Source organism: Nerophis lumbriciformis, linkage group LG04 (assembly GCF_033978685.3).
Source record: "Nerophis lumbriciformis linkage group LG04, RoL_Nlum_v2.1, whole genome shotgun sequence".
In the NCBI taxonomy this organism is placed as follows: domain Eukaryota; kingdom Metazoa; phylum Chordata; class Actinopteri; order Syngnathiformes; family Syngnathidae; genus Nerophis; species Nerophis lumbriciformis.
Genome location: NC_084551.2, coordinates 54,740,001 through 54,752,500, shown reverse-complemented (window position 1 = coordinate 54,752,500; position 12,500 = coordinate 54,740,001). Strand labels below are relative to the sequence as shown.

Sequence of the window (12,500 nt, the reverse complement as noted above, 5' to 3'; positions counted from 1 at the left end):
TTTGGGAAAAATATTGCATATTTTGTATGTTTGCCATATAAAAAATAAGTTTTCTTTGACAAAAAGTGGAAAAACAAACAAACAAACAAACAAAAAAATAATGGACAGATATATCTGATGAATATATTTAAGTGTTGAATGTAAAAAAAAAAAATCAATATATTACTTATTTTAACACTTTTATGAGTGGGACCCTTTTGGATCCCCAAAGATGTTCGTGGGATTTATTTTTTTAAACTGTCATTGCTAAAAAAAAAAGAAGAAAAAAAAAGAATCAAAATCAATGTTATAATTTATTGACATATTTAAGGCTACCATTACTTTACATAAAATATTCCACTTTGAAATAGTTTTTGGGAAAAATATTGCATATTTTGTATGTTTGCCATATAAAAAATATGTTTTCTTTGACAAAAAGGGCAAAAAACAAACAAACAAAATAAATAATAATGGACAGATGTATCTGATGAATATATTTAAGTGTTGAAAGTTAAAAAAAAAAATCAATCTATGACTTATTTTAACACTTTTATGAGTGGGAATAAGCGGTAGAAAATGGATGGATGGATGGATGAGTGGGACCCTTTTGGATCCCCAAAGGTGTTTGTGGGATTTATTTTTTTAAACTGTCATCGCTAAAAAAATAATAATGAATCAAAATCAATATTATAATTATTGACATATTTAAGGTTGCCATTACTTTACATAAAATATTCCACTTTGAAATATTTTTGTGGGAAAATATTGCATATTTTGTGTGTTTGCCGTATACAAAATATGTTTTCTTTGACAATATGGGATAAAACAAACAAAACAAAACAAAAAAAATAATGGACATATATATCTGATGAATATATTTAAGTGTTGAAAGTTTAAAAAACTGATAATCTATGACTTATTTTAACACTTTTATGAGTGGGACCCTTTTGGATCCCCAAAGATGTTTGTGGGATTTATTTTTTTAAACTGTCATTGCTCGAAAAATAATAATGAATCAAAATCAATGTTATAATTATTGACATATTTAAGGCTACCATTACTTCACATAAAATATTCCACTTTGAAATATTTTTTGGGAAAAACATTGCATATTTTGTGTTTGCCGTATACAAAATATGTTTTCTTTGACAATATGGGATAAAACAAACAAAACAAAACAAAAAAATAATGGACAGATATATCTGATGAATATATTTAAGTGTTGAAAGTTAATAAAAATCATAATCTATGACTTACTTTCACACTTTTATGAGTGGGACCCTTTTGGATCCCCAAAGATGTTTGGGTAATTTATTTTTTTAAACTGTCATTGCTCAAAAAATAATAATGAATACAAATTAATGTTGTTTTGCATTATTTAGATATTTAAGGCAACCATTACTTCACATAAAATATTCCACTTTGAGATATTTTTGTGAGAAAATGTTGCATATTTTGTATGTTTACCATATAAAAATATGTTTTCTTTGACAAAAGGGGCAAAAAACAAACAAACAAATATAGATGTATCTGATGAATATATTTAAGTGTTGAAAGTATTTTTTAAACTGCCATAGCTAACAAAATAATAATTAATCAAAATCAATGTTATAATTATTGACATATTTAAGGCTACCATTACTTCACATAAAATATTCCACTTTGAAATATTTCTTGGGGAAAATACTGCATATTTTGTGTGTTTGCCATATAAAAAATATGTTTTCTTTGACAAAAAGGGCAAAAAAAATAAAAAATAAAAAATGGACAGATATATCTGATGAAAATATTTAAGTGTTGAAAGTAAAAAAAAAAATCAATCTATGACTTATTTTAACACTTTTATGAGTGGGACCCTTTTGGATCCCCAAAGATGTTTGTGGGATTTATTTTTTTTAAACTGTCATTGCTCAAAAAAAAATAATGAATCAAAATCAATGTTATAATTTATTGACATATTTAAGGCTACCATTACTTTACATAAAATATTCCACTTTGAAATATTTTTTGGGAAAAATATTGCATATTTTGTGCGTTTGCCATATAAAAAAAAAATGTTTTCTTTGACAAAAAGTGGAAAATACAAACAAACAAAAAAATAAAATAATGGACAGATATATCTGATGAATATATTTAAGTGTTGAAAGATAAAAAAAATAAATCATAATCTATGACTTATTTTAACACTTTTATGAGTGGGACCCTTTTGGATCCCCAAAGATGTTTGTGGGATTTATTTTTTTAAACTGTCATTGCTCAAAAAAATAATGAATCAAAATCAATGTTATGATTATTGACATATTTAAGGCTACCATTAGTTCACATAAAATATTCCACTTTGAAATATTTTTTTGGGAAAATGTTGCATATTTTGTGTGTTTGCCATAAAAAAAATATGTTTTCTTTGACAAAAAGGGCAAAAACCAAAAAACAAAATAAAAATTATAATAATAATCTGATTAATATATTTAAGTGTTGAAAGTTTAAAAAAAGAATATGACTTATTTAAACACTTTTATGAGTGGGACCCTTTTGGATCCCCAAAGATGTTTGTGGGATTTATTTTTTTAAACTGTCATTGCACAAAAAATAATAATGAATCAAAATCAATGTTATAATTTATTGACATATTTAAGGCTACCATTACTTCACATAAAGTATTCCACTTTGAAATATTTTTTGGGGAAAATGTTTCATATTTTGTGTGTTTGCCATATAAAAAAAAATGTTTTCTTTGACAAAAAGGGCATAAAACAAACAAACAAACAAACAAAAAAACGTACAATCAACAGATATAAAACAATAAGACAATAATGTATACCTTATTTTTACCAGTTTTTTTTGAGAGGGACCTTTTTGGATCCCCAAGAGTTTTAGTGTTTTTTTATCTATTTTTTTCCAAACCGTCGTCGTTCAAAAATAATAATAAACTAAAACTAATGATGTTATGAATTATTAACCTATTTATCCACATTAAATATTCTTTGGGGGAAACTATTGCATATTTTGTGTTTTTGTCAAAGAAAATCATTTAAAAATATATATATATATTTTAACTTTATATCGACATAGATCTGAAGTTTATCTAGAGATTGAAGCCTTAAAAGCAAAAAAAACCCCAATAATGTATAACTTTTATTTATTTATTTTTTTACCAGTTTTTTGAGAGGGACCCTTTTGGATCCCCCAAAATTTTAGTGTTTTTTTCAAACCGTCATTGTCATAAAAAATAATAATAAATTAAAATCAATAATGTTATGAATTATTAAGCTATTTATCCACATGAAATATTCCACTTTGACATTTTGGGGGGGGGAAATATTGCATATTTTGTGTTTTTGCCACAAAAAAACAGGGTTTTCTTTGACAAAAAAGGCATAACTCATAACAAAAATAAATATTATTTTAACTTAATATCGACATAAATCTGAAGTTTATCTAGAGATTTAAGCCATGAAATCAAAAAAATTATGTATACCTTTTTTTTTTTTACCAGTTTTTTGAGAGGGACCCTTTTGGATCCCCAAGAGTTTTAATGTTTTTTGTTGTTGTTTTTCAAACCATCGTTGTCCAAAAAATAATAATAAACTAAAATCAATGATGTTATGATTTATTAACCTATTTATCCACATTAAATATTCAACTTTGAATTTTTGGGGGGGAAAAATATTGCAAAGTTTGTGTTTTGCCACAAAAAACAGCGTTTCCTTTGACAAAAAGGGCATAAATCATAAAAAACATATATTATTTTAACTATTTTAACAACATAGATCTGAAGTTGACCGAGAGATTTAAGCCTTGAAAGCAAAAAATAAGACAATAATGTATATCTTTTTTTTACCAGTTTTTTGAGAGGGACCCTTTTGGATCCCCAAAAATGTTAGTGTTTTTTTCAAACCGTCATTGTTAAAAAAATAAATACAAAATTAAAATCAATAATGTTATGAATTATTAACCTATTTATCCACATCAAATATTCCACTTTGACATTTTTTTGGGGGGAAATATTGCATATTTTGTGTTTTTGCCACAAAAAAACAGGGTTTTATTTGACAAAAAGGGAATAAATCATAAAAAATTTTATATGATTTTAACTTTATATTGACATAGATCTGAAGTTTATCTAGAAATGTAAGCCTTGAAAGCAAAAAAATAAATCAATAATGTACACCTTTTCTTTACCAGTTTTTTGAGAGGGACCCTTTTGGATCCCCAAGAGTTTTAGTGTTTTTTTTAAAACCACCATTTTCCAAAAAATAATAATAAACTAAAATCAATGATGTTATGATTTATTAACCTATTTATCCACATTAAATATTCCACTTTGAATTTTTTGGGGGGAAAAATATCGCAAAGATTGTGTTTTCGCCACAAAAACAGGGTTTTCCTTGACAAAAAGGGCATAATTAATTAACAAATATACATTATTTTAACTTTATATCTACATAGATCTGAAGTTTATCTAGAGATTTAAGCCTTGAAAGCAAAAAAATAAAACAATAATGTATGCCTTCTTTTTATCAGTTTTTGGAGAGGGGCCCTTTTGGATCCCCAAGAGTTTTAGTGTTTTTTGTTGTTTTTTTCAAACCGTCGTTCAAAAATAATAATAAACTAAAATGAATGATGTTATGATTTATTAACCTATTTATCCACATTAAATATTCCACTGTGAATTTTTTTTGGGGAAAAATATTGCAAAGTTTGTGTTTTGCCACAAAAAACAGGGTTTTCTTTGACAAAAAGGGCATAAATCATAAAAAAAGATATATTATTTTAACTATTTTAACGACATAGATCTGAAGTTGACCGAGAGATTTAAGCCTTGAAAGCAAAAAATAAGACAATAATGTATACCTTTTTTTTTACCAGTTTTTTGAGAGGGACCCTTTTGGACCCCCAAAAATGTTAGTGTTTTTTTCAAACCGTCATTGTTAAAAAAATAAATAATAAATGAAAATCAATAATGTTATGAATTATTAACCTATTTATCCACATCAAATATTTCACTTTGACATTTTTTGGGGGGGGAAATATTGCATATTTTGGGTTTTTGCCACAAAAAACGGTTTTCTTTGACAAAAAGGGCATAAATCATTAAAAAAAATATATTATTTTAACTTAATATCGACATAGATCTGAAGTTTATCTAGAGATTTAAGCCATGAAATCAAAAAAATTATGTATACCTTTTTCTTTTACCAGTTTTTTGAGAGGTACCCTTTTGGATCCCCAAGAGCTTTAGTGTTTTTTGTTGTTTTTTTCAAACCGTCGTTGTCCAAAAAATAATAATAAACTAAAATGAATGATGTTATGATTTATTAACCTATTTATCCACATTAAATATTCCACTTTGAATTTTTTGGGGGGAAAAATATCGCAAAGTTTGTGTTTTTGCCACAAAAAACAGGGTTTTCCTTTGACAAAAAGGGCATAAATCATAAAAAACATATATTATTTTAACTATTTTAACGACATAGATCTGAAGTTGACCGAGAGATTTAAGCCTTGAAAGCAAAAAATAAGACAATAATGTATAACATTTTTTTTACCAGTTTTTTGAGAGGGACCCTTTTGGACCCCCAAAAATGTTAGTGTTTTTTTCAAACCGTCATTGTTAAAAAAATAAATAATAAATGAAAATCAATAATGTTATGAATTATTAACCTATTTATCCACATCAAATATTCCACTTTGACATTTTTTGGGGGGGGAGATTTAAGCATTGGATGAAAGAAAATATTAATATATGACTTTTTTATTTTTATTTTTAAGACTCTGACCCTTTTGGGTCCCCGGGACTAAACTTGAGGGGAGCCCTAAAGGTAAAAAAACAACAACTCTATATTGTATTGGTTTAAAAAAAAGGAAAATATCAAAATGGTCTCCGCTTGCTGTGATGTTTGTGTAAAAAGATAGTTGTCGAACAACCCGATATTGTGGCGGAATGTTCTCACCAGGGACACGTGTCTATTGAGGCCTCCGCTGGTCTTGAAGGACTTGTTGCAGTGTCCACACAGCAGCCCCGCCCACGTGCTCGCAGCTTCGGGCTGCACGCCATCACAGCTCTCGGGCGCCTTGCCGAAGCTCTGCAGGAGCTCAAACTGGGCCTGGCTGGTACGCACACCCTGAGGACACACCCAGGGAACTTTTTAGAGAGGGTTGCAGCCTAAAATACATGATCATTTTCAGAAAGTGGTGGCAAAATTGCAATTTTCTAGACTTATTTCTTTCCAAAAACATTGAATTATGATTTTTTGGATTTGTTATCAAATTTTAATTGTTCCTAAAAAAACACAGACTTGACTGTAAAAGCACATATATTGTTAAAAATACTCTACTGTTTTAATTCATTATTCCTAAAATAGTAATAATTAGCGATTATTGCAGAATATTTGTGAACTGTTGAGAGCGACCTGTATGAATTTTTGTTGGTAAAATGAGAGACGACGAGAGATTGTCATCACACTTCAACATCTCCAACATGTAAATGCTGCCTCAGCGTTGCAAATGAAAATACGTCCTCAATAGTAAAAATAACAATAATAACACATTTAATTTATAAGCGCCTTTCGGGAAACTCAAAGACACTTTACCATATACAGATAAAAATAATTAAAAGATAAGGTCCCGAGTAGTCTTGGGTTCAATCCCGAGCTCGGGATCTTTCTGTGTGGAGTTTGCATGTTCTCCCCGTGACTGCGTGGGTTCCCTCCGGGTACTCCGGCTTCCTCCCACCTCCAAAGACATGCACCTGGGGATAAGTTGATTGGCAACACTAAATTGGCCCTAGTGTGTGGATGTGAGTGTGAATGTTGTCTGTCTATCTGTGTTGGCCCTGCGATGAGGTGGCGACTTGTCCAGGGTGTACCCCGCCTTCCGCCCGATTGTAGCTGAGATAGGCTCCAGCGCCCCCCGCGACCCCAAAAGGGAATAAGCGGTAGAAAATGGATGGATGGATGGATTATAAAAACAAGATGTATGGATTAAATAATTAAAAGATAATGATAAAATAAAAGGATAAAATTAACATGTAACAAAGAGAGGACGGTGTAAAGGTACAGGAAGTAGGTCTAGACAGGGCCCCTATATTATTTGGGTCCCTGAATATGCATTTTATTTGGGGCCCAAACACCTTATGTCAATTTTTTATTGTGTGAACCTTTTTTTTTTTTAATCAAACTTAAATTTAATTTGAGGTACTTAAATGCATTCATAGGAAATATATTGTTCAATAATTTATGTTTCTAGCACAAACTAACAAATTCAACATCATTTAAAACTTCCTGAGACGACTCTTTTTTTTGCGAGACCGAGACCAACTTGGGGAAATTGGCTACTATAGTCTTATCAGTGGCGGAGAAGGAAGGGGCTAGGGAAAGGTTTGCAGTAAAATTTCATATTAAGAGCTTTTTAATTCATTCATTGATATTTTGACTGAATAGCGCACGTAGAGCTGGGCGCTAAAACGATATCAGTATTTATCGCCATAGACATGTAATCGATATCGATGAAAAATGCATTCAACGCTAAGAGTCAATCAGGTACTTTTTTGGATTTTTTAAAAAAGGAACCGTGGTCAGACCAATGTGGTGTGTAAATAATGCAAGACGCTAGTCCCCACCAACACCTCAGCCTTTAGAGCACAGCTGTTACTTCCAGGTTTGTTTGTACGGCCACCCTCAGTGTGACCTGTATGGCTGTTGACCAAGTATGCTTGCATTCACTTGTGTGTGTGAAAAGCCATAGATATTATGTGATTGGGCCGGCACGCAAAGGCAGTGCCTTGAAGGTTTATTGGCGCTCTGTACTTCTCCCTACGTCCGAGTACCACTCCGTACAGCGGCGTTTTAAAAAGTCATACATTTTACTTTTTGAAACCGATACCGATAATTTCCGATATTACATTTTAAAGCACTTATCGGCCGATAATATCAGCAGTCTGATATTATCGGACATCTCTAATCGAGATATATATCGTGTATCGTGACATGGCCTGAAAATATGGAGATAATAATAAAAGGCCGTATCGCCCAGCCCTCGTCCCAATATTTGGTGCCGTGACCCGGATTGATGCATTTAGGGTAAAATTGCAAGTAATGCACACTGCAAAAACTGAAATCAAAGTAAGATTAAATATCTCAAATAAGGGTGATATTTGCTTATTTTCTGTCTGATAAGATAATTCTTCTCACTAAGCAGATTTTATGTTAGAGTGTTTTACTTGTTTTAAGGGTTTTGGTCCTAAATGATCTCAGTAAGATATTACAGCTTGTTGCTGAGATTTGATGACCTATATTGAGTAAAACATGCTTGAAACTAGAATATCAACTGTTGCAAAGCTGTGTCATCAACACTCACAAGTATAAAAATACTTTTTTAAAGTAATAATTTCTTATTTCAAGCATGTAAAAAAAAAAATCATGACTTTGACACAATTGTGTCTCATAATTAAAACAGATGACAGCCAAATGGACTTTGCTGTTTTATTTTCAATGAAACAATAGAAAATAGGTACTCATATAGTAGTACAGTTGGCACAGTACAGTAAACTGACAGTTAATATTTAAACATTTAACATTTCTAACAATTTTGAACAGAAATAGTTCATGTACATTCAGATAAATTCTTCAAAAAAACAATTAAAATACATTTGGCCGGGGGCCGGGCTGTATATATGCGCACTAATTGACTGAAAGAGCACGCACTTGGCGCGATAATGACATTTTGTCGATGGAAAAATACATTTTTAGACCATATGATTTCCCTGAGCGGCTAGGAGACCCCGAGAGTAACAAGCGGTTGCCTTTCCATTAAGAACAATAAATTAGTTTTTAGTATAAGTTTGCTGGTTTCAAGAAATGTAATGCCGAGCGCATATCATTATGTCAAGATAATGGTACTAGCATTTACTTCATTTAAGAATATTTTTCAACATATTGAGCAAAAAGGTCTCTTTTTTTCTACCAAGAAAAGTGCACTTTTTATTAGTGAGAATATACTTATTTGAAGTTATTTTTGGGTTCATTGAAGTTAGCTAATTTGACTTGTTTTGGAAAGTCTTGACAAGCCAACATTTCTTGTTCTATTGGCAGATAATTTTGCTTAGTTCAAATAAAATACCCCTCATTTTTGTACAAACCCTGTTTCCATGAGTTTGGAAATTGTGTTAGATGTAAATATAAACGGAATACAATGATTTGCAAATCCCTTTCAACCCATATTCAGTTGAATATGCTACAAAGACAACACATTTGATGTTCAAACTCATAAACTTTATTTTTTTGTTGCAAATAATCATTAACTTTAGAATTTCATGGCTGCAACACGTGCCAAAGTAGTTGGGAAAGGGCATGTTCACCACTGTGTTACATGACCTTTCCTTTGAACAACACTCAGTAAACGTTTGGGAACTGAGGAGACACATTTTTGAAGCTTCTCAGGTGGAATTCTTTCCCATTCTTGCTTGATGTACAGCTTAAGTTGTTCAACAGTCCGGGGGTCTCCGTTGTGCTATTTTGGGCTTCATAATGCGCCACACATTTTCAATGGGAGACAGGTCTGGACTACAGGCAGGCCAGTCTAGTACTCGCACTCTTTTACTATGAAGCCACGTTGATGTAACACGTGGCTTGGCATTGTCTTGCTGAAATAAGTAGGGGCGTCCATGGTAACGTTGCTTGAATGGCAACATATGTTGCTCCAAAACCTGTATGTACCTTTCAGCATTAATGGCGCCTTCACAGATGTGTAAGTTACCCATGTCTTGGGCACTAATACACCCCCATACCATCACACATGCTGGCTTTTACACTTTGCGCCTATAACAATCCGGATGGTTCTTTTCCTCTTTGGACGTCCAAAGTTTCCAAAAACAATTTGAAATGTGGACTCGTCAGACCACAGAACACTTTTCCACTTTGTATCAGTCCATCTTAGATGAGCTCAGGCCCAGCGAAGCCAACGGCGTTTCTGGGTGTTGTTGATAAACGGTTTTTGCCTTGCATAGGAGAGTTTTAACTTGCACTTACAGATGTAGCGACCAACTGTAGTTACTGACAGTGGGTTTCTGAAGTGTTCCTGAGCCCATGTGGTGATATCCTTTACACACTGATGTCGCTTGTTGATGCAGTACAGCCTGAGGGATCGAAGGTCACGGGCTTAGCTGCTTACGTGCAGTGATTTCTCCAGATTCTCTGAACCCTTTGATGATATTACGGACCGTAGATGGTGAAATCCCTAAATTCCTTGCAATAGCTGGTTGAGAAAGGGTTTTTCTTAAACTGTTCAACAATTTGCTCACGCATTTGTTGACAAAGTGGTGACCCTCGCCCCATCCTTGTTTGTGAATGACTGAGCATTTCATGGAATCTACTTTTATACCCAATCATGGCACCCACCCGTTCCCAATTAGCCTGTTCACCTGTGGGATGTTCCAAATAAGTGTTTGATGAGCATTCCTCAACTTTATCAGTATTTATTGCCACCTTTCCCAACTTCTTTGTCACGTGTTGCTGGCATCAAATTCTAAAGTTAATGATTATTTGCAAAAAAAAAAAAGGTTTATGAGTTTGAACATCAAATATGTTGTCTTTGTAGCATATTCAACTGAATATGGGTTGAAAATGATTTGCAAATCATTGTATTCCGTTTATATTTACATCTAACACCATTTCCCAACTCATATGGAAACGGGGTTTATATTTTTGTTTTTGTTTTTGAACACTGACTTTTTGCAGTGCAAGTCTGCCTCCAAACACTTGTAGATGTTCCCTTAAGCGAGGAAGCGAAGCCTTTTTTGATCATGACTTACCGAGTTGTTTGCGTCCGCGAGTCCGAGGAGCACTTCCGGCGTGTGTCCGCTTTCCGCCGCCGTGGTCGTCTCCACCACCTCCTCAAAGTCGGCCAGCAGGTGGCCGGCCCCCACCAGGCCGTCCCCGACCTCCGGCCCGCCCGCCGTGTCCCCGACGGGGCCGTGCTCCTCGGGGGCCATGTGGACGGACTGGTGCTCCTCCAGGTGGGTCTGCGTGGGGAAGGTGTGGCTGCAGCTGCCGCAGCTGTACAGCAGCAGGCTGGCGCCGGTGTCCATGCTCAGGCGCACCTCCGTGCCGATCGCCCGGGACGCGCGCTCGCTCGCCGCCGAGGGGGCTAGGGCGAGCAGGCTGGTGTTGTGAGTGGGCGAAGTGGTGGATAGGAAGACTTCTTCCATTCCCACCCCGACTCCGTCAGCCCCCTCCTGGCTGACGTATCCCACCATGGCGGTCAACATGGTCGACGCCTCCTCCTCCGAGCCCACCATCACCTCCACTATTTCGCTCGGCTTCAATACAACCTCGCCGCCCTTTCTCTCCTTCCCCGTGCCGTTGAGGGAGTGCGAGTTCTTGTGCAGCGCCAGGTTGGAGGAATGCGTGAAGCTGCGGCCGCACTCGTCGCACACGTACGGCCGCTCGCCCGTGTGGATCCTCATGTGCTGCCGCAGGTTGGTGGACTGCGTGAAGGACTTGTTGCACTCGGAGCAGGTGTACGGCTTCAGGCCCAGGTGGACGTTCTTGTGGCGTCGGAGACTGCTGGAGTTCTTGAAGGCCTTGGGGCAGGTGTCGCACGGGTACGGGCACTCGCCCGTGTGCTGGCGCAGGTGATACTGGTAGTGGGAGCTCCACTTGAAAGTCAGGGGGCAGTACGGACACAGGAATGTCCGCACCCCAGTGTGCACGCTCTGATGAACCTGATGATGGAGGACACACACACAAATCAACATTTGAAAAAAAGTGGGTGTGCATATTAATAAATCTAATTCTTCATCTGAGAGTTTCCTCCATCATTATATATTCGGGGGTGTCTCACCCCTTTGACTTCATTGTCTGTGTACAAGTAATTCAGTAATGTATCTCAAGTTCACGATTATATAACATATAATCGTAAACTTGTATATATAATATATAAAAATATATATATACACGATAATATAATATATAATCGTGAACATGTATATATAATATATACAAAAATATATGCTGTACATATACATGGCAAGGCAACTTTATTTATATAGCATGTTTACAACAATTTTTAAATTGGACCAATGTGCTTTACATGTTAAAAAGCATAGAGCAAAAAACAAAACAAAACAAAACAAAAAAGATTATAAGAGTGAGTAGTGAATATGAGTAATATTATATATTACATCCATCCATTTTCTACCGCTTGTCCCTTTTGGGGTTGGCGGGGGGTGCTGGAGCCTATCTCAGCTGCATTCGGGCGGAAGGAGGTGTACACCCTGGACAAGTCGCCAACTCATCGCAGGGCCAACACAGATATATAATATACAAATAAATGTATACATATATATGCATATATATGTATACATATATATGCATATATATGTATACATATACAAATATACATATACATATATACATACATACATATACATATATATATATATACACATATATATATATATACACACATATATATGTATACATATACATATATATATATATACATACACATATATATGTATA

At 34.3% G+C, this 12,500-nt stretch overlaps 1 protein-coding gene across 1 annotated transcript in view; it reads right to left on the bottom strand.

Moving 5' to 3' along the window:
• The window catches only part of znf628 (zinc finger protein 628), a 29,190-nt gene that overhangs the window by 9,935 nt on the left and 6,755 nt on the right, over positions 1-12,500 (bottom strand). Inside the window, exons 3-4 of the mRNA XM_061957358.2 lie at positions 10,790-11,701; positions 5,934-6,104 (exon numbers count right to left, since the gene is read on the bottom strand). Coding sequence (XP_061813342.2) covers positions 5,934-6,104; positions 10,790-11,701 — 1,083 coding nt within the window. The remainder of the gene's footprint in view (positions 1-5,933; positions 6,105-10,789; positions 11,702-12,500) is intronic.